General features: G+C 41.3%; 2 protein-coding genes across 5 annotated transcripts in view; both read left to right on the forward strand.

Moving 5' to 3' along the window:
* Positions 1-565: 565 nt before the first annotated feature.
* Positions 566-9,651, forward strand: KBTBD8 (kelch repeat and BTB domain containing 8). Of its 2 annotated transcripts, none has more exons than XM_048957283.1 (4): positions 566-695; positions 2,626-2,836; positions 3,352-4,466; positions 7,060-9,651. In XM_048957283.1, the coding sequence occupies exons 2-4, from the start codon at positions 2,688-2,690 to the stop codon at positions 7,521-7,523; spliced, it is 1,728 nt and encodes a 575-aa protein (XP_048813240.1). In that variant the 5' UTR covers positions 566-695; positions 2,626-2,687; the 3' UTR covers positions 7,524-9,651. The 2 variants fall into 2 exon arrangements, with proteins under 2 accessions (XP_048813240.1, XP_048813239.1); XM_048957282.1 differs by lacking the exon at positions 566-695 and adding an exon at positions 716-786.
* A 6,084-nt stretch (positions 9,652-15,735) lies between these two features.
* LOC125698644 (monocarboxylate transporter 2-like) overlaps positions 15,736-22,023 on the forward strand; it is a 28,167-nt gene continuing 21,879 nt past the window's right edge. The window contains exons 1-3 of one of the 3 annotated variants that reach the window (XM_048957286.1): positions 15,736-16,097; positions 19,684-19,840; positions 20,095-20,352. In XM_048957286.1, coding sequence (XP_048813243.1) covers positions 20,136-20,352 — 217 coding nt within the window. In that variant the 5' untranslated portion in view covers positions 15,736-16,097; positions 19,684-19,840; positions 20,095-20,135. Of the gene's footprint in view, positions 16,098-19,683; positions 19,841-20,094; positions 20,353-22,023 lie in introns of those variants that run through there. The other 2 variants (XM_048957285.1, XM_048957287.1) reach the window with 2 other exon arrangements.

Genomic DNA, 22,023 nt, shown 5'->3' on the forward strand with positions numbered 1-22,023 from the left:
AACGTGAGTTTGTGCATTGCTCCTAATTAAGAGGCTGGAAAGATCTGGGGCTTGTGACCACACTCCGCCCTGCCCTTGTGGCATCAGGAAGGCAGCAAATACTGTGTTTGCTTTGGGTCGGTTTTTGTTTGTTTGTTTGTTTGTTGCCTGTTTGTTGGTTTTTTTTCCTTGCCATCTTTTGCTTTTACAGCAGGGACCATGGCAGCCGATGCCCCTGCCTGCTGGGTGCCATCTTTGCTCTCCCTTGAAAGCTGGCAATTGCTGCCAGCAGCTGCAGGTCAATGTGAAAAGGAGAGACGCAGCACAACACCTGACAGAGCAGGGACCGGAATCATTATTATACAGAAGGGCCATTTCTGTGCAGTGTCCAAAGGGGAGCGAACTCCCTCCCGGCCGCGCTCCATCCTCACGACCCTGCCTGAGGGCCCCAAAATGGCCGCCCTTCAGTTCCCGCCTCCTCGTTGCTAGGCGACGAACAGAGCCCGGGCCGCCCCCATTCGCTTTCTGCGGACTACAAGTCCCAGCATTCCCCGCGCGGCAGAAGCCGTGCTCCTTCCGCCGCCAGCACTACATTACCCAGCAGGCCTCGGTGGCGCCCCGCCAATCAGCGTGCTTCTTGTTGGGTGGTGCGGGGAGCGGGGGTTGGCTTCCGCGGGAGCGAGCGAAGAGGAAGCGGCGCGGAGGAAGCGGCGCAGGTGACGTTTCCTCTCGGGCCGCCCTCCCCCTTTCCCCCCCCCCCCTCTCCCGCTGCCGGAGCTGGGGCCCCGAGAATGGCAGCGTTAGGAGGTCGGTGCGGTTGGGGAAGGTTGCCGGGGCTTAGGGTGTGGGGGTCGAGCTGGTAGGCCCCGTAAGGCCTGCGGGGTTGGGGTGCGGCGTGGGGGAATGTGGGTTTGGGGGAGTCGGGTTTAAGGGGGTCTCAGTGGGAGGGGCTGGGAGGGATGGGGGGCTGATCTGGAGAGGAGTGTGGTGTGGAAGTGTGTAGAGTGAGCGTGGGGAGTCCTGGGGGGTGCTGGGAAAAACGGGGGTGTGAGTGGGAAGAATATTAGAAGAAAAAGGTGCTTGTTGTGATAGGGAGACGGAGGTGGTGAGTGAGAGTGGCTGCGTGAGACCCGTGAGGTGCACGGTGTTAAGGGTTAAAGAGCAAAACGTATACGTGGATGTGAGCGTTCCTGGTTGATTCCATCAGTGCTGGAAGCTGCCTGTGCTCATTGCCTGGGTGACTGGCAGGGTCAGGGAGGGGCTATTTTGAACCTTTTCAGTGTTAGAATGTAACTGAAACTCCCCTTCAGTGGCAGCTGTATCGCTGCCTTATTGTACATTAAGGTTTGGCCAGGTAGGAAACGTTGGCAACCGTGTACCAAGTATTTCCTTGGAAGTTTATCACTAACTCTACTTCTGAAAGAGGTCTGAGTTCCCCACTTTCCCTGTGACTGGTTAGTTTTTTGAATGTTGATGGTTAGTTACTGCAATCAATCCCCCTGTTGAAGATTTTGTCCTTAAGTATAGTATTTACTAACTTATTTGGGGGGGAGGAGGGGGGAGGAAAGGTGTTTTGAGGACTTCTAACAGTAGTTTGAAGAGGCACTGACAATATTTGGCCTTAAGCCTACCAGGAAAACGTGTGCCTGACCAGCAGATCTGCACTGATTTAATTGAGAGTGCTCAAAACTGTGTCTGAGTAAGAGAAACTGTAGCTCCTGTGTGTTGCCATGTGTTAAAATGTCTATCTCCCAGTCGTTGTTGTTCACTGTTCTTTATTCCCCTTTGTGTTGCCCTACATTTCTTGAAGGTTCTCAGTTGCAGTCAGCAGCATCACCTGATTTGCAGCTTTTACCACCTAATGTTTTTCTTTTGAGTTCTCCTTTGTTGTTGTTGCGTAAAAATCTTGTTGCTATTACAAAACAGTTTTTTTGTGCTTGAGGTATTACTCAATTTTCACTTTGGGATTTACTTGGTTAAGCATATCACGTTACTTAGGAGTGTGTTCTCTTTGCTTGTTTTCACAATGATATGCAAGTACTTTCACACCTGGGAAGTCTTAAGTGGTAATTGCATTTCACTGGTAAATAAAAACATGTAACCAGATATACAGATTTATGTGAATTCATCTTCTAGGTTTGTTGCTCTGTATATTTACTGTAAGGCTGTTTCTTCATTCTCTTACTCTGTTAGTCATCATTTGTGGAAGTCAGTAGCTGGTTCCTGTTTCAGTGTGAAGTTAAGTACATGCATACAGACTTGTGAAATGGTGATTTAGGTTGTGGGCTAGTCCTACTCTTCTGCATTCTTTGTTCTTCCCATTTTAGAGGTCAGTAAACATTATGATGCTTCCTTCCCTCCAACACACCTCCCAAGAGATATCCAGTAGGGCATTCATTTAAATACCCTGTATTTTTTCTTAAAGTTAGTAAACTAGGGAAGGAGGGGGGAAAAAAAAGCTCAAACAAACAAACTCAACCCACTCCCATATATCCTTATATATTTACTCACCCTTGGGAATGTTAGACTTGCTGTTAACGGATGATGACAGTAAGGCCATATGGAGTATTAACTTGCATTAAATATTTGTTCTGCACGTGTGCTTTCTCTTTTTCTGTTTTAAATGGTTTCAATTTTGCTTTGTAGAACCAAGTAAGTTTTCACAAACGGTGAATGGGATTCCTCCTTCAAACACAGTCAGCAGTGGAATGGACCCCTTCCATGCTTGCAGTATTCTTCAACAACTTAAAACCATGTATGATGAAGGACAACTGACAGATATTGTAGTGGAAGTGGATCATGGGAAAACATTCTCCTGTCATAGAAATGTTCTTGCTGCAATCAGTCCTTATTTCAGGTACAGTGGTCTGTTGATCTAGGGATGAGTAAAAGGGGAATTATAAATGATTTTCATTAAATGACCAAAAAAAAGCACACTTTTACTAACATTCCATGTAACTATTGACGTTACAGTGTACCTAGTAAGTATCTTTTTACAGTAACAGTATAGTTAAAGTTAAGTATTCTGTCCTGCTGGAATATGCATATGAATAACATGTTGAAAGTTGAGTGTGATGACTTGAATATGTCAAGAGCTTTGCTTTTAAAATGAATGAACTTTTATATGGAATTAGTGGGATAATTAAGGAAGTAATTCCAAGTTAGCATTTTTGACCTATTAAGTCTGGGACTGATTTTAAGTTTAGGATCCCGAGCAGAACAGTGTAACATCACTGTTAAATGCGTTTGTGCCCATAGAAGGGCAGAGGTGTTGGGATTAGCTGTATTGGGGTTAGCTGTATGGCATAAATTTCTTAGATCTGTAGTTAGAAGGTAATTGCAAATAAACTGCTGAATATTTTTCTTTTGTAGATCTATGTTCACTAGCGGCCTTACAGAGAGTACCCAGAAAGAAGTTCGTATAGTTGGTGTTGAAGCAGAGTCAATGCATTTAGTGTTGAACTATGCATATACCTCCAGAGTAATGCTGACAGAGGCCAACGTTCAAGCTTTGTTCACTGCAGCTAGTATCTTCCAGATCCCTTCCATACAAGACCAGTGTGCTAAATACATGATCAGTCACTTGGACCCACAGAACTCCATTGGGGTGTTTATCTTTGCTGATCACTATGGTCATCAGGAACTCAAAGACAGATCACAAGACTACATTCGTAAAAAGTTTCTGAGTGTCACCAAAGAGCAAGAGTTTCTTCAGTTGAGAAAAGACCAGCTCATAAGTATACTCGACAGTGATGACTTAAATGTAGACAAAGAAGAACATGTTTATGACAGCATTATAAGGTGGTTTGAGCATGAACAAAATAAGAGAGAAGTGCACCTTCCAGAAATATTTGCCAAATGCATCCGTATGCCTCTATTGGAAGAGACATTTTTAGAGAAAATCCCTCCCATGTTTGCACAGGCTATGGCCAAAAGCTGTGTACAAAAGGGACAACATAGTGCCAATGGCTATACACAACGGCTTGGAATGACTGCTTCTGAAATGATCATATGCTTTGATGCTGCCCACAAACACTCAGGAAAGAAGCAAACAGTGCCTTGTTTAGATTCGGTCACAGGGAGAGTGTTTAAACTATGCAAGCCACCAAATGACTTGAGGGAGGTTGGAATTCTTGTATCTCCTGATAATGATATTTATATTGCGGGTGGTTACAGACCAAGCAGCAGTGAGGTCTCCATTGATCACAGAGCAGAGAGTGATTTCTGGATGTACGATCACTCTGGCAATAGGTGGATTCCAAAAGCTCCTTTGTTGCGAGCCAGAATAGGCTGCAAATTGGTTCATTGCTGTGGTAAACTGTATGCAATAGGTGGTCGTGTTTATGAAGGAGATGGGCGAAACTCTCTCAAGTCTGTGGAGTGTTATGACAGCAGAGAGAACTGTTGGACGGCTGTCTGTCCAATGCCGGTAGCAATGGAGTTTCATAGTGCTGTGGAATATAAGGATAACATCTATGTTTTACAGGGTAAGGCGGTTTGACTGGCTTTATGGTGTTCTACTGGAAGTGGGGGTTGTTCAAGCCAACTGTCTCTTAAAAGCACCTTAGAAAGCCCAAGTTTCTGGGACATCTAAAGAATGCCCAGGACAGTAGAATGGGAGAAAAGTTGGGGAGGGCAGTGAGCAAGGAAGAATGAAGTTACTGCTTGAGTTCTTGGGCCCTGGGCATGTGTCACTGAGTTGTATCAAATCCTGCCACAACTGCTGTTTCTGCTAACAATTTAGTATTAAGTTGTACGGTGGAAATTCTTTATTACATCTTTATTTGGGTGAAATGCACTAATGTTGAAGAACAGCTGTTGTAATGAAAAAGTATTTTACATTTTATTTAGCTGAACCTGTGAAAATGCCTGGAGTCTCTTAGTGAGTTGTAAAAAAAATGAATTAGCCATGGTAGGCCTTCCTTCTGTCCCACCCTGCTTTCTGTTAGTTAGCTTTTTAGCTAACTAAGGAAGGTGCTTGATCTTTTTCTAATTAGCTTGTTTCATTTGGTTGGGAATTACAGTGTGGTCTTTCCATCCCATCTTCCAATAAGTGATCAAGCTTGTTGCATTTTGATGCCTAACTTAATGATTTAAGCACAGTTGTAGTACCAGCAGTGTTTATATCCATATTTGAGAGGTACATCAGAATAATCAATAAGGATTAAAAAAAGCATGTCCTGAATGATTTATTGCCAAGATGCAGATGAAAGTGGTGTGACAGAAAAGATGCTTGCAGTTCGTTTAGACTGGTAATTATATTTTAGGACTCCAAAAAGGATTGTTATGGGAATGGATGAAATCATTTATTCTTCCCTTTCTTACTTTATTTATGTAGCTTACATGAAATGCATAATTTTGTACGTATTTGACCCTGTTGCACTCTAAGCTTAAAAGTGCTGAGGCTGTATAGGCTGAGGTTGTAGTAAGACTCCCAAGTGGAAAGAAAGATTGGACAGGGGAGTATCTTAGTTTTATTTTGCTAAGGTCCATTCCTGTGCAAACACTTTCCCTGTAATTTATCAGAAGTCAACCTGACTTCTTGACGTTGCACTCCTGCCACTCAGCAAGGTTGGAGGGCTTCCACAGGACCTATAGATGGCTTTGTTCTTTCATCGTATCCGTATTACATCTGATCCTGTTGTGGCTCTAAATAGTTGTTACTGTTGCTAGTTTTCTCAGTCTGTTGGGTCAGACATCCTCTTTAGATCATTGAAGAGGAGCACTGAGGAGTCTTCAACCTAGAATATGTGTTTGTCCTTTAAATGTTTCTTGCAACCACTATAAAGTAGATAATTTTTAGAGAGACATTACGACTTATAGAATAAGAATGCATCTTGTTTACAGATCTTAGTTTCAATAGTTCTGTGCTTCAGTGGTTTTAATGACAACTCAATGCTTGCATAAATAAACCACGTCATTGCACTAACCAGCAAATTAAATAATCCATGTTGCAGAAAATGAGTAACTTTCCTATTTGTGTGATAGGTGAAAGCCTTGACTGAATTGCACTCTAATAGTCTATAATAAGTTAACTATTAATAATTTTTGTAGAGAAAACTTCTAAGTTTGAAGTAGTCAGTAAGGATTAATGAGTCTTAAAATGCCAGCTCGGTTGCAGGCATCAGTCATAGGAGATTGCACAATGGAACAAAAGTGAGTAATCAGAAAATGCATTACCTGTAGGTCTTAATGTCTTAAGCTGCATTCCATTCTTTTTATTGTATTATGTCTGTATTCTTTGTCACATTTGAAGAGCTTGGTTAGAGTGCAGCCTAGTTAAAATTGTTTAAAATATCCATGTAAAATAGGCATGAAGTTGAATTGTGCTAATATTTGGCAAATTGTAGCCCTTTGTTCCCAGAGCTTCATAAAAGACAAGGTAATCTTTATCCATGTTCTTCTTACCAAGTTTGCAGAGCATGAGCTTTCTGTCATCTGAGCTTCTGCTATCTACAGTCTGCATAAGCTGCTCTGTGCAGTCAATAGAAGAAATGCCTTATAGTCCAGGCACAAAACTAATGATGAATCACAGCTTCATGCAAGTATTCACCTGGCATCCTTTGAAACCCAGTCAACCTGTATAACCCAGCCAAGTGATACAAACAGCTTCAGAGTCTGTAGTGCAAGACACGTTATTTGCTCAGATTTAACAACTTTCAAGTACTCAATTCTGAGATTTTTTTCTGTAGGTTACACTTCATGAAGATAACAGAGAACAGAATAAATACTTTGGATGCTTGAAGGCTGGAATTTGGACAGGCTTTATCCCACGTTCTTAAGCATGGTTTAAAAGTAGTAAAGAATAGGTGGGAAATATGCATTCCACCACAGTGTTTGTGGTATACTTCAAATTCAGTTTTCTTCAGCTAGGATAGAAAGCCAGAGTAGCTTTTGCTGCTAGTATTTCTGTGAGTTTTGAAGAAAGCAGACAATGTTGGATTTTTGTTCTAGGATCGGGGCTTTTAAGAGTTTGTAGACATTAATACGTGGAAGAATATAACTGTAAACTTAATAGCTGCAGAATTGCTGTTATGGAAATAAAGCATAAGTTATGTTTTATTTTTCCTCTCTTTCCAGGGGAATTTTTTCTCTGCTATGATCCTCAGAAGGATTATTGGGGGTTTTTGACTCCAATGACTGTGCCTAGAATCCAAGGCTTGGCAACTGTGTACAATGACTCCATCTACTACATAGCTGGAACCTGTGGAAACCATCAACGTATGTTTACCGTAGAGGCCTATGACATTGAACAAAATAAGTGGACTCGAAAGAAAGACTTCCCATGTGATCAATCCATTAATCCATACATAAAACTTGTACTCCTCAAAAACAAACTCCACCTGTTTGTCAGAGCTACTCAAGTCACTGTTGAAGAGCACGTTTTCAGAACCAGCAGGAAGAATTCTCTCTATCAGTATGATGAGGTCACTGACCAATGGCAAAAAGTATATGAGACTCCAGATAGGCTCTGGGATTTAGGCCGGCATTTTGAATGTGTAGTTGCTAAGTTGTATCCACAGTGTCTTCAGAAAGTTATTTAATTTTCTTTTTTCAGTAACAGGCCTTAGTGATTTCAGTGGTGATCTGATGCTAGAGAAAACGTCTTAAAACAAAGAAATTGTCAGTATTTATTGTAAGCTGAAACAGACAGGTTTGTTTTTTTTTTTGTATGTGGGGATGGGTGCTCTTTAAAGGTTGCAGTCTGTGAAGGGTATTACTGGTTCAGTTTCATATTTACTGATATTTTCCTGGGAAATGAGAAGGAGGTTACGAAGTGCAATTATCAGCATTTTTTTTTCTGGTGAACACTTAATCATGTCATACTCGAAGATGTATTTGTGGTAAGAGCAAGTTAAGTGGAAGAGTCAGGATAACTATGCACTACAGTGAAAGAAAATCTAGCATTAATAGCTAAGGATGTCCAAGCTGTTTTGGAGTGACTTTTCATTTTTTCTTTTTTTTTTTTTTTTTTTTTAAATACGGGTAAAATTTGAGGCAATATCACTAAGTTGTTTGGTTTTTTTGGCTTTTTTTTTTTCATTTGAAATTAAAATTGCATAGAGGAATGATAGATCCTGATTCATAATGATCTCTTTTTTTTTGTACTGTTTTTGAAGTCTGCAAAGATGTTTTGTGTTGTTGTTTGTGCACTACAGTTTGGGAGGACAAACTCAAGTCAGAATTGGAACACGGAGTACCTTTGCCTGGAAGGAGGCCTGTTCAGATTGCTGTGCCACTTCTTGTCCATGGATTTTTGTTGAAATTTGAGCTTAAAAGATATGGAAAACAAATCCCAACACCTATTTACTGCCGTTTAGGTGTAGTGCTGTAAAAAATACTTATAACACTGCTTTAAAACTTTTTTTCATCCCATAAAGGGCTTTAATCCAAAAGTTGATGGTGCTAGTACATTTTTAATACTTGTTTGTCTGAAATGGGCTAATGTTACGCTGCTGTTTAAGACAGCCTGTTAGTTTTCATTGAGTGTCTGTTTCCAGGCCCTGTTCTGTCATTATATTGTCTTTTCTAACATAACATTTTTACTGTAGTGATATTCTTGCACAGGATGGTGACAGGATATGGCCTTAATATTGACTTTTTTTTGTGGAGTGTTCATTTTGTCTCCACTAAAGTACAGTGCTGTGTGCAGTGTTAGCATGTGCTCCAGTAACTTTAAAATGTGTGGCTTAACTTGACAAGTTATATTTTTTCTCCCTGTGATTGAGCCCTCAAATACTTTGTTTCATTCTGATCTATAATGTGAAAATTTTGCACTACTGAGCTGTCTTCGTTATTCAGTGTATTAAAGCAAAATTGATAACAAGTGTCCATGGCTTAAATAATATTAGATGCTAATCTAGAATAGGAATCCAATGTATTGCAACACTTTTCTCTATGTATTAAACATGTAGCTTACTTTTCCAGAAGTAAAAAAAATTTCCAAGTTCAGCCTCTACTTCAATAGTGGAAACTTGACATGAAAGGGAAAAGAGGAATCCTAAAAACCTTAGCAGCTGTAACTTGCCACGTTTGGTTTGCTGCAGGTCTAGTTTTTCCAGAGCAACAGGTGTGAGCAATCTTACTCGTTCCTATTTCTCAAATCTACTGAAGGAATAAACCAACTAACTTGAAATGGCAGTGGCCATCACTGGCTCTAAGTTCTTACTGTTATCTGGCTTAACAGCTGATATTTCAGTAAGCCAAATAGTGACCTCACTAATGTTTATCCCCCTGGCATGGCTGAGGATTTGGATAATGTTCACTCGCCATGCGGTCTTTATGTTCCCAAATGAAATCTTTCTGATTTACAGATACCGGCCTGGATCTATTTCTCAATTCTTGCACAAAATGTTAAAAAGACAAAAACAAAACTGTGAAATGAAAAGGAAAAAAAAAAAAATGCCTCTTTGCATTACATACCTCATCTTCAGAGATTTACCAAACTGCTTCTTTCAGATGCAAGCGCCGGATTTTTTTTTCTGAAGTAAAGCTGATGCTTGCTAAGACTGCATTTTACAACAGTGTTGAGGCGTGTTGTTTCTTTGTTTAGTTTTCTTCTGGATACTGTTTTATATATATCCATAGCCAAGAGTAAGAGCTTTCTTTTTAGTACAACTAATTTCATTTTTAAAGTTATCCTTAGTCCTTGGCTCTCTTTGCGCTGTTGTAGGCCTCTAGCTGCAAGCTTTCTGAAGCACCCTCCCTAACAGTGTTGCATTTGTGTGTAAAACCATTCTTTTGCAAAGTGTTATATAACTTTCCTTTTTTTTTTTTTTTTTAAGCTTGGTTGAATATTTACGAGACTTCTTGCTGCTTTTTGACAATCTTCTATATTTATTTAGTAGAAAAAAATTTCAATATATTACTTGAAACTATGAAATAGAATTGAGTTAGCGATTGACTGGTCATGTGATGTATAGAAGTACAATATGCTGTGGTTAATTCTGCAGTAGGTTTGTTAATTTTGTTTATCTGCACTAAAGTACGAAGATCTCCATTCTGTTTAACCATTCAAACTGAGGGTGTGATCCAAGCCTGTAATGTGTTTCAAAGCTGAACCCTGGAACTTGCTGTGGGAGTAGAATATACGGAATCTTTTGCATGAGGAGTTTGTTGAGATGGTAATATAGCTGTGAGACTTTGCCAATTCTTAAATGCTTCTCCATTTTGCTGAAAGTCAGATTCCTGGTGAAGTTTTTGCTTTAGAGTCGAGCTTAAGTAACCTTGCACAGCACAGGAAAAAATAATTGCACCAAAGGTACTGCGAAAATTTAAACAGTAACCTGTATGTTTTCTCCCCATTCAGTAACTTTTTCTGCATTCATTTGTTCCCTTTTATGAAATTAATTTCTTGTAAGGATTTACAGAGGGGTAAATCTTTTCCAAAATTACTGATTACTTTAGAAGGAAGTGTTTTGTAATTTCTGCTTGATTCTTCCAGTAAAATTTAGGATAACTAAAAGCAATTCTGGTGCACCAAACATGCAGTGTTTGTATGTTCTACAAGAAAATGATGAGCTCCCTGTTTGTAAAGCTGTTTAGAAATGGCACCCAACATTCAGTGCTCAGGTATGTTAGTAAGAAGTACTGTAGTCCTATGAGGGCAAATGTGTGGATTTTTAAACATTTTGCCATAATTGCACAATTTTGCATTTTTACTTAATGTCATGTTATGTTTCTTAAAATAAACCTATTGTTGAAATACAATTGAGGGCAACTGCTTTTGTGATAAATACATTGCATGAGTTTTGGTGATTTCTGAAAATTGACCCTCTGATATCATCTTCACGGTTGTTAATTTTTTTTTCTATTTATTGTGGCATTACAGGAGCTGAGTCACATCTCTAAGGCAGCTCCAGACCACTGCTTGGGGTGGAAGGTGCTTTGTTCTTTGTCTCATTCTTTGTGGCTAACTTCCCATTTGCTTGTACAGGTGCCAGTATTTTACCCCTTTGCTCTTTGAAGGTGGGGACCTGCTGCTGATACTCCTGCTGAGATGTTAAGGAGTCTGTATATTGACAAACCCTAAAATATCACTTCATGAATTTCTCATTGTCCTTGCTGAGTAGAAAAGTTACTTCCCTGTGCACAGGCCACCATGCTGATGTTCAGGCTGTGAGCTACTCGGTGCAGCACACACCCTTCTGAAGAACATTGCACAATGATCCTAAATCATCCTGGGTGAGTTTGAAATGATTGCTCCTGATTGCAGTTCAGAACTGTACACTTCCTTTTGCCAGACTATAGACCAATTTCTGTTAAAAATTGAATTTTCCTCTTGAAGAACCAGCACAAAAAGTGATAGAGCCAGCATGGAGGAGATGGGCTTGCTGTTTTACTTTGTTTTTTAAAGTGAGCTGAATAAATCAGCACTGCATGCTCTCTTTGCTTGCTTTTCCCTCCAGGGACTTGGCCTGGACACAGACATGCCTAACTAGATTTGGCTATACTTTCACCTTTCTCTGGAGTTTGCTAATTAAATGGTGACTGAGAGTTCTATAACTGATGGAATTCACAGTTGTAGTTACCCAATACTCAAACAGTGAAAGCATCCTACCCTCAATTTTCCTGTCTGCTGTCTTCTTTGGTTGGAGCACCTCTCTTCTTCAGGAAGACTTCAGGAACTTGCAGGAAAAGATTATCTAGTGCTAGACAGTGGTTTAGCAATGTGTTAGTGTGTAATAAACTGTTGGGACTTACGTTAAAGAGCTGAAGCTGAGGAAGGTGGGGGGGGAAGAGACCTCCATCTGTAGTCCATGGGGGAAAAAAGTATATCACTGTGAAATAATGAGACTGCAAGGAAAGGATAGCCAAACTGCACCTTGGAACAAGTTGATTCAGGGTCTGTAGCTGGGACAACAAAGCTAAAACAACAGAAGCTTGCTGGAATTATCCCAACTTTTTCTGGCTGGTGGAGGAAAAAAAAAAGGAAACAACTGAGCAGTAGTAGCAGAAGCCTTGTTGTGTGTCTCACTCTTCAGATAAATCTGAATGGTTCTTATGCTCTGTTCAGGGCTACTTCAAAAACATGTCTGTGAGCAAGTAGTAGCTGATACCTGGTTTATAAAACGTTTATGGAGATGTCTGTGAACTTCCAGCCAACTCATAACAATCATATCTGGAAGGCACTCTTGGTTTGTCATGGCTGGGGAGAGGCATGTTGTTTTGGAAGTATCTGCTGGAGGAATGTTTACACCCTAATAAACAGGCGTTTCTTAAATAATCTATCAGGTTTACTCCATGGCAATCCACCCACTGGTTCTTCGTTGCCCCTGAGCCTTCAGTTCAGCCCCTCGGAGCACATTAGTGTATGCTGCTCAGGGTCATATCTGGCAGTAGGACACTTGTGCAGGCAATGTACAGAGAAATACACACCCAGGCGTTGCTCTTCTTATCTCTTGGCAAGACGTACTCCTCTCTGCCTTTGCAAAAGGGATGAGTTAAGCTAAACAGAGCTTGAGTTCTGTTTTCTTAACATCTGGTTAAGGTCACATGAGCCTTGCTACTGATCTACTTGTTTCTGAACTTTACATAAATCATAATGGAAATAAGAGGAAGGTATCTATTAACTTTAGCTAACTTTAGGTCATCAGGGTGCTGTTTAACATATTATTTCAAGAGCAGGAAAGCTAACAAACTGTTTACAGTGCAGTTTTCCATAGTGGATTTTCTTAAGCGCAGTTGTCAGCTTTCCCTTCTCCTGAGGTAACAATGGGACCTCAGTCCTCCTTAGCCACCTCATTTCACATATGCCCTATTACTTCTTTAAAAGACTGCAATCCCATACATTTAACCTGGTACCCCCTTAGAAGATGAGATTTGTGTGGTAGGAAACACTGGGAGTGATTGAACAGTGGTACTAAACCCCATGTGCATTTTGCTATGAAATAATGCTTCAAATCCTCACTTGGAAAATGCTTGGCTGTGCTGCAGCAGGCAGCTCTGTACAGATGGCTCACTGCTGCTCCTTCTCACTTAGCCTGGCCCTACAGCAGGGAATGGCAGAGGAGGCTGCGTGCCCTGGCAGATTCGCTTTGACTCTGAAGTGTGTAGTCTGACCTGTTAGAAGACAGTATGTGCTTATTTAGATCTTTAAGTGTCACTGAGTACCAGCAGTGATAACATATCTGTAAAACATCAACGAAAATAGTACCAAATAAACCCACTTAAGGGAATGCTTTCTGTGCTCCATTGCCTTAGCCCTGCACGTGATCTGTAGCTCTGTTTCTGGCACAGAAGCTGACAAGGGGCTGTCTGAATGTGAGAAGTGTGAATGGACTGCTTAGTCTGTTTTGATTCTCTTTCAGTGCTGGAGGAGTAATATTTGATCATCTGTAATTACCTCGATTGCAGACTAATTACTAAAACTGGGGTTTGTAATGAATGAATGTAGTTGCATAAAATGCTTGCAGGTAAGTTTTGTAGTATGTCCTTTTAGTTTGATTCTGATCATATTCCTTCAGTTACTCTGAGAAATAGGTTCAGGGCAGGAATATTTAGTGAATGTCAATTTAGCTTTCTTCCACAACCAATATATAAAGTGAAACACTTTATTTGCAGAGCAAATACAATTTTCCTTTGTGTTTTTGTTATTTCAACAAAAGAAATACATATCTGCTATGTTTTGATTAAAAGAAAAAAAAAAAACAAACAAACTAATGCATGGAGAGCAAATGATAAAAGGACTATCTAATCAATCATTCAAACTTCAGTTTGTCATAGGTGTATATGAAGCATGAGAGTTGCTGCTATTCTTATCAGTCTGAACTGCTAAGGCAACTGACCAAAACTCATTTTGAGAAGCAGTTTGAATACTTTGAGTTGCTGTTGTGTCTGCAGAGCGTGCTAATAGTCACAGCCCGGTAACTACCTGCAGAAAGTCTTTGCAGTTCAGACACTTGCTATTTTCTTTAAAAGAACGTCCATGTTGAGAGCCCACTTCCTCAGGTATCCCACAAATGAGAGCAGGTGATGTTTGTCAGATGGGTTGTTAGAAATTGCATATTAAATGTGGTTTATAAAGGGTGCTTATGACAATAGCAAGTTCCCGATGTTGCAGTGTAACTGCTTTGAAGACTCAAATGCAGTTATTAATAGAGAATGATATGGATGGGAAAGCCCTTGTCATTCAACCAGCCCTGAGATGCAATTGCAATGCTGCAACACAGCGTGGGGCACTTCCTTGGAAATGAATGGAAATGAATTTATCTCTGTGGATACGTAACAACCTTTGACACACGGTCAATGTGATGTGAAACTGGAAGGTTTCAGTGCAAGTGGACACAGACCTCTACTTCTGGATCTTGTGGAATAACTTGATTATCTGCTGTGGCCAATATGCTGTTCTTTTCCATCAGATCAAACCTTAGAATGTGATTAAGTACTGGGGTGAAAAGGGAGAATGTAATTTAATGTAGGCAAACTCATGGTTTGATACAGATGGTAAAGCACCATTCTAAGAGTGGGTTGGAGCCAGGGGAGCTATTGAGCTAGTATCTGCAGGGAGAGGAGAAAATGCTTTTCTGGAAGAAAGGTTTGAACTGTAGAAGCTACTTTTGTTTTAAAAATCAAAAGGATTTTCGCCATTTGTAATGCCATGAAGTTTTTATGGTAATTTTGTTCCTGAAGTTCTGATGCTGAAAGAAAGTACTCTTGTGAACTTGGGCTGGTGTGACTGCGGTTTCTTTAGCTGGCAGCTTGTAATGGTAGAACAGAGGACCACGTGCATCTGGATCAGTCTGTAACAAATCCTCATAGCAGAATGACAGTGTTGTTTATGCCTTCTGGAACACAGAAAAACATCAGATCTGCTTGTATTTCTTGTGGAGAACGCTGTGAAACCTTTTAAGAAAGGTAATAAATGACTAAATGGTACAAGCCTTTCTTATGAATGCCAGCAGAGATCTATAGCACAGTGTTATGTGTTCTTATAGGGAAGCAGCTGTTGCTGAGCAATCCTGAACAACATAGATGTGGCTGTGTTATGTGTTCTTATAGGGAAGCAGCTTTTGCTGGACAATCCTGAACAACAGGGATGGTGCATGTGGCTGTGAGGCAGGAAGCAGGAGCTCCAGCATATGCTGACTTGCAAAGTCAGATCGAGTGAATCACTTTTGTCTTTGTTTACCTTTCTGTTGGCTTTTCCACTCAGACTGGTTGAGAACGTTACACAGGCCTGCCTACGGTCAGATTTTTTCCTGTTTTTCTTGTGCAGTGCTTGGATTATAAACCTGGCGGGGGAATGTTTTAAATCCCCCAAATGGGGATTTGCAGCATAAGTCTTACGGAAACATTCCTGCTGAAATTGGGTTATGTAAACCTCTGCATGGTGCGTGCTCGCATTGTGGACGTTCCTCTTTCCCTCATCCAATTCCACTGCTCAGATACTGGCAACAAATTCAGGAACTTTCTGTATCCCCTCCCATCACTCCGGGGTGAAATTCTGCCCCTTGTTAAGGGTCACTGTGGCCTATGAATCCCTTCCTTTGTTCTCGAATGATCAAAATAAGTCGACGCAGGATTTTAGGTGACCTGGGGGTCATGGAAGGGAATTTCTGCCAGAAGGTTAAGATTGCCATAGCAAGACTGGCAAAAGAGGGGTGTGCTCTGTGCAGATTGCCTAGAGGAGAGCAGGAGCAGAGCCTGCAGAAACTTGTCCTACAGAAAGAATAAGTTAATATGTACTGGGGGAGTGGGAGGAAGGAGAAAGGATCTCTAACAAATAATTTATTAACATCCACAGAGGTCTGGGGCTCAAAATGCTGCAAATGGGGAGTTTGCCCTGAACTTGCCCCTGGTGGGCTAAGAGCCATCAACTGTTTGTGAAGGGTTAGTTGATGTGGGATGCTGTTAGTGCTGGATGTGAGCAGAGGGTGCTGTGAATTACAGGCAAGTCTTGGATTCGAGGATAGAGCCTCTGATCTCAACCTTTGATCTGAGCTGAACCTGGGGCGGGGGAAGAGTTCAGCATTTGGCTTAAAAAGCTGAGTGGGTCACTGCCAGGGGAACCCACGGCTGGAACCCCAAAGGAAGGAGAGCCTGAAGGGTAGCAGTATCTGCTGAGGGGAGAGCCGTCGAGAAGGGAGCTTGGCCTCAGGGAGCCCCTGGACCACCAGGTGAAGTCGCGTTGGGCTTGGGTTGGATTTGTCATGGTGCTCTCACTTTATATAATAATAATAATGTTACAGTCCAAGAATATTCTGAAGCTGATTTGGCTTACAGAAATGGAGGACTGAGATTGTGCATCTGGTTTTAAAAGGGAAAAGCTTGATAAATCAAGGAGTCTAACTAGCAATGTCATCTGGATTAAGGTCTTAGTGGCCTTAGGTTTCTTGCACAATCCTGGAATTTCTTTAACTACAGGTTTTTTATTGTAGGTTCAGCCAGTTTTCTAAATAGAAGGGAGGAATAGTGGATAAAGAAGATTCAGATGTTTTAGTATTAAAGCAGGAAGCCTATGGGGAATGGTAGATGGAAAAATGGGAAGTCCAGACATATAGAACCACAAAAGGAAATAAAAATGAAATGAGGGCTCTACAGTGAATTTGAGTTATATTGTGGTTATGTAGTGACAAGTCTCAGAATTTTCCTTTGCTACACTAAAAGTTAGAAAAAGGTGGGGGGGGGGGGGAGGGGGGGAAGGGGGGAGGGAGATTCTGTACTCTTTAGATAAAGCAAGGATAAAATCCCTTGATGATGAGGTGAGAAGGGATGATCTGCAAGAGGTGACAAATTCAATTCCATACACAGACTGGAGGACAGCAAAAATATGCAATACCCCTTTTAAATGTGACCTGAACAACTGCAGATCTGTAATTCAATTCATTAGCGTGGGAGGACTTGAATGATATTGAGGGGAAAAACCATGAGTGGTCCTGGAGGTAGATAAGCATTGGCATATGAAAGAAGGGCTTCCCAGATGGCATCAGCAGTTTAGAGAACAGTTATTGAGAAAGGAGAATCAAAATGTAAAAGATTTCCTTTAAGTGGGTGTTATAGAAGGAGCTGCTGTGTTGCTAAATGGAAATACAGAGCAAACCTGTAGCAGATGGGGAATGGTGTAGGGAAACGTTAAGGTGACAGAGACGTAACTACTTTTAGTAGTGTGTGTTAGTATTAGTTTAGAATGGTGGTGGGTGCAATGGAATGGGAGATGCCAAGTGAGGGAGAGGTCCTGCACTGTCCTTAGTGTTGATATCCCAAGGAACCAATGGGCTGCCACAGGAGAAAGGGGAGGATGTATGTGTGTCACATTGCTGACTCTTAATTCTGAGGCTATTAAGCCTTGTTCAAGCAATCATTAAAGCTGTACTTCTTCCAAGTTAGCCTCTGGAAGCCTTGTTTGATCATTTAAAAAAAAAAAAAAAAAAACTATTGTGATTTTTATATATATTTTCAGCACCCACCACGTTTTCACTTACCTTCAGTTCCTCTCTGTTTTTCAGCATTATGTGAAAGTTAGACTTGATGTCAAAAAGCTGGACAACGAAGCTTATACCACCATCTGACTTCATTCAAATGTCTTCTCAATAAGTCTCCCATTAAACAGAAAATGAAATGAAATGAACAAATATATTCACAGCATTTGGACTTTAAAGGTGGTGTGCAATTAGTCACGGTTTTACAACTAGAACAAATTGGTTGTAATAAAAAATAACCTTTCTTGTTAATCCCTGAAAATATATTTGAAGTTCAGGCTCAACCTTTTCTAAAGACATCCAAAAAAAAAAAAAAAAAATTGGATTTGAGGGGTCTAAGAATTTTTGCATAGCCTGAACTTTGGGTAAACTGTGAATATATGAATATCAATTACGATAATAAATAAGGAATGTGTCCTCCCTATGCTCACCCTTTAATTTGATTTTGCCTAATGTCAGAGCCTCTAGGATATGTCAATGTTTTTCTGGAAGCTTGGTGTTCTCAACAGTATTTGAATGGCTTAAATTGGGTAGTGTAAATGTAAGTGGAAGTAACAGGGCAATGAAACGTGTATTTGATAAGTAATAAAATCTCTTAAATTTCTTGTCAATAGATGATCATTCCAACATCACCACTATTACTCCTTAAGGCTAATCTCTTAAAATTCTATCCTGCAGTAATTAAAATTCCTTTGAAAAGTCTGCACGGTATTTTTTGTTCCCTTGGAAAAACTTCAATAATAGGAAAAAATAGATTCTGTCAGAGTAAGTTCTTCCATGTATTCTGTATTTCTGTCATGGAAAAAATAGTATTCCACCAATTTCTATCTGATTGCTTACTTACCTGACGTCAGAATAGGAGAAACTTTGCAGGTGTTGTTGTCTTTGCTACTGAAATTCTGGCATGGTGTCATAGAGTAATGGGACATTATTACTTATTTATTTGTTAATTTTTGAGGCTTCCTAGTTGATCTTAATTTGATAGACCAACGAAACCTAAGCAAACCCAACAGCTCACAAATCAGGTAGTTCTTCAGGACTGGATTTGGTAAATATTGGGGTTTGGGGCTAATGTGTCCTCTAGTTACATCTAAGTTTTGCTCACCTGCTTTGGACTGGCCTGAGGGGATTTATTTCGTGTTAGAAGAGAGCTGAGCAGTTAAGTGTGCATTTGCTGGTGGCTCTCAGAGTACCCATGTGAAGAGTGCAGCAGCACTTGGACCTTTCAAAGAGTGCTTAGAAGTGAGGAAGCAGACAAGCAAGGGAATTTGAAGGGCAATTAGCCAAGGACTTCTTGTTCCATGCTTTCATCTTCCAGTGAGAGTTCAGGGTAATAATCAGTGAGTCTACTTGTGGCTTCTGATGGAGCCAAGTTTGTAGTCCACGAGTGCAACCCCTGACGCTGTTGGAGGGGGCCTGAACACATGTCCTTCTGCCATCGGTGCCCGCAGTGCTGAGCGAGGAGGGTGAGACCAGGACTGATGTGTGCCCACCCCTCTCCAGCAAAACCTCTTACTGCACCAGCAGTGATGCTTTTGCAACTCTGACCTTTTACAAATGCTCCTAGATCAGTAAGAGGTGCAGAGCAAACTATGCTTCTCAAGAGGTGATGGGCTCATGGATAGATGCAAATTACTCTGGACTTTCCCTGAATAGCCTTTTCTTTTTTGTCTTTCTTTCTTTCTTTTTTTTTTTTTTTTTTTTTTTTTTGCAAGGTCCCTGTCTCCCCAGTGAGCAGCCTGGGGTCCATCAGAGTGTGTCCAGCTGATCCCTTTGCATTGTTCCCTATTTGTTTTGCTGATGCACATTCTTACTGGCTTCTCTTGCTTCTGCATCTGCAATAGAGAATGGCAAAAACCCACCTTTTATCCACAAGTTCCTCAGATGTTGGATTTGCTCCTCTCCCCTCCAGCTTCACGTCTTGACCTTAGAAAGAGACTTGTGGATTAACTCCTGAGAAGCACATCAGTTTATTTTTATTCATTTATTTATTTATTTTACTCTTATTTTAATGGCTGAGAAACATGGGAAGAATGCAAATGGTTGAATGCCTTCTTTGATTTGCCTTGTTCCTGAGCATAATCTGCTAACCTGGCGGGCACCAGGCAGGAGCAGAACTGCTGCTCCAAACTCTGGCCTCTTTGCAGGTGGGTGGTTGCAGTTGCTGTGTTGGCTCTGGGGAAGCAATCAGCCCAGAAAGCCCCATCGTGGTACGGAACGGGGAGCTGGAGGCACTGCGGGGCTGATTGCTTGCTGCTCATGTAATGGGACTTATTCTTTTAAGCAGGGATAACCTGAAATCATGAGGCTTTCCACTCGCGTCTGAAAAATGCACAATGGAGCATTTACCCTAAAAACAGCACAAGTGTGGCATCTCTCCCCTCCCCAGAGGGACAGACTGAGCGACTGTGAGAGGAAAACCCACGGCAGCCAGCAGTGAGGTGAGAGCTGGGCTGCAGTGCTACGTGGGGTCTGTCCTCACCCGGGGAGCTGGGGAAGGATTCTGAGGAAGTGTGTTTCAAGCGCAGATGGAAGGGCTGGCTGGGGATGTAAGAGAGGAAAGGGTGGTTTTGATTGTCATAGATTTGTGCCATAAAGCTTTGAATAGCTGGGAAAAGGCTTCAGGAGTGAGTCTAAATAATTTTACAGTTCTGGCACAATATGAACGTTCTGTAAGACTTGCTTTGCCCTGCAGGACGCTGGGACTCAGCTTGTGCTTCAGACTCTGCAGTCGCAATGTCCCCTCCGCTCACCTCGGACCTGGGCTACGTGCCCCCTGATGGTGGCTGGGGCTGGGCGGTGGTGTTTGGAGCCTCCATCTCTGTGGGCTTCTCGCACACCTTCCCCAAAGCTTTCACCATCTACTTTAAAGAGCTCCAGACTGTTTACAGCATCTCCTACAGCCAGCTTGCCTGGATCACATCCATCATGTGCGCTACCACCTATGGGGGAGGTAAGTGAAGCAAGAGTTCAACCTTTCCTCATATGGGATAGGAGAATGTATTTTTTTGAGAACGTCCTGGGAAAGCCATGATCTAAAACAAAGCTTTTTCTGTGGATTGGCAAAAGAAAGAAAAGCACCTCTGCCAAGTAATTATTGACAGCTTGTATGATGATATCAGCTCTTGTTATTTCATTGGAAATCTTGCTATGTGTGGCCATAGGGAAATTGTTTTAAATTTGGACAGTTACTACAGTATATTTGGCATGATAGTTTTTGTTCTGTTCCTATTCTTTACTGCCTTTTAAAAAATAAAAAAATAAAAAATGTTTATGGCACCCATGATTATAGAGAAGACACTGGGAAGTGAAACCTAAAGCTCTGTTGATGAGCAGGCACAACATATATACGTGTAAATCTTATGTGTCCAACCTGCTGGCTTTATGGTTTTGCTGCCCTCTTTTTCTTATGTTTTAATTACAAATATATACACGAAAAGATGATTTCTTACCTATGTATACTAACTATATTGCATATTTTGTATGCAGCCCCAGACAATTCCTCTTCACTCAGTGAGGCCCCGGTCGGATATTCCTGGTGTAAATCTTGAGTTTGTATATAAACGTGTTTTTAAATATTCCCTAATTCTAGTGCTACAATCTTGCTGTCAATCATTAAGGGATTAAATTTTAAACTGCTCTCCAGAGGAGCCTTCTGAATGGACAAATGCACCCCTCTATCACTTCAGTTAAATTGTCGAGTGTGTGTTCCTGGGTCTCAGTTGCATCGATGCCATTGAGCAGCTGTGTTCAGAGGGATGCTTGCCTCATGCAGATGCCGAGTATCAGTCTACTGCTTTTATTTGAGCTGCTGGCATGGCTCTTGCTGTTAATAGTTAGCAGAGGGGCCACCTTGTGTAGGTTGCTGATAGCCCATGAGGTGCAGCCTCTGCTTGGCTCTTGGTGCTTTTTAGTTTGGGTTGCAGGGGTGAAATGTGGAAAGATTAATACCTAGGCTGTGCTAACTCACGCCTGTTTTCTGCTCTAATGAAGGACTGTTAAATACAACTTGTGGCTGGAGGGATCCTCTTGGTGCCCATCCTTCATAGCAGAGTTGTTTGGGTTGAGCACTGCAAGAGTGGGACGTGCATCTTGTCCATGGGCTGCACACATATCATGTGCTTTAGGAAATAGCTTTGTGTGGTGATTAAGAAAAAAAAAGAGTTCCTTTCACATGCCCTCTGTCGTGGATGAAGGCAAAAGGAGGACATTCCTGGAAGGCTCACTTTGCCTTCACACATTGCCTTGCCAGCACCCAAGTCAACGTTTGCTATGGCAAATCTGCATCTTGACTCTCTTCAGATGTTGTTTTCAGTAAGAGGCATTGACACCTCCATAGATCTGACAGCAGCAGCATAGTCATAGAAAAGGGAATCGTATGAAATAACAAGAGATTTAGGAGCTTCATCCTGGAAAACAAATACCTGAACAAGTAATTGATTACTCAGTTTGATCTTCCTTTCACACATGAGCATAACATAGAGGGCAATTCTGCAGCACCCACTGAGGCTGTGTTGGAGGGAGGAGGAAAGCAGCAGCAAGCCTTGCCAGAGGGATCATGGATGTGCAGGGGATGCACAGGGAACCTCAACGATATTGGATGTTGTTTTTGGTTGAAATTTTG

Source organism: Lagopus muta, chromosome 11 (assembly GCF_023343835.1).
Source record: "Lagopus muta isolate bLagMut1 chromosome 11, bLagMut1 primary, whole genome shotgun sequence".
In the NCBI taxonomy this organism is placed as follows: Eukaryota; Metazoa; Chordata; class Aves; order Galliformes; family Phasianidae; genus Lagopus; species Lagopus muta.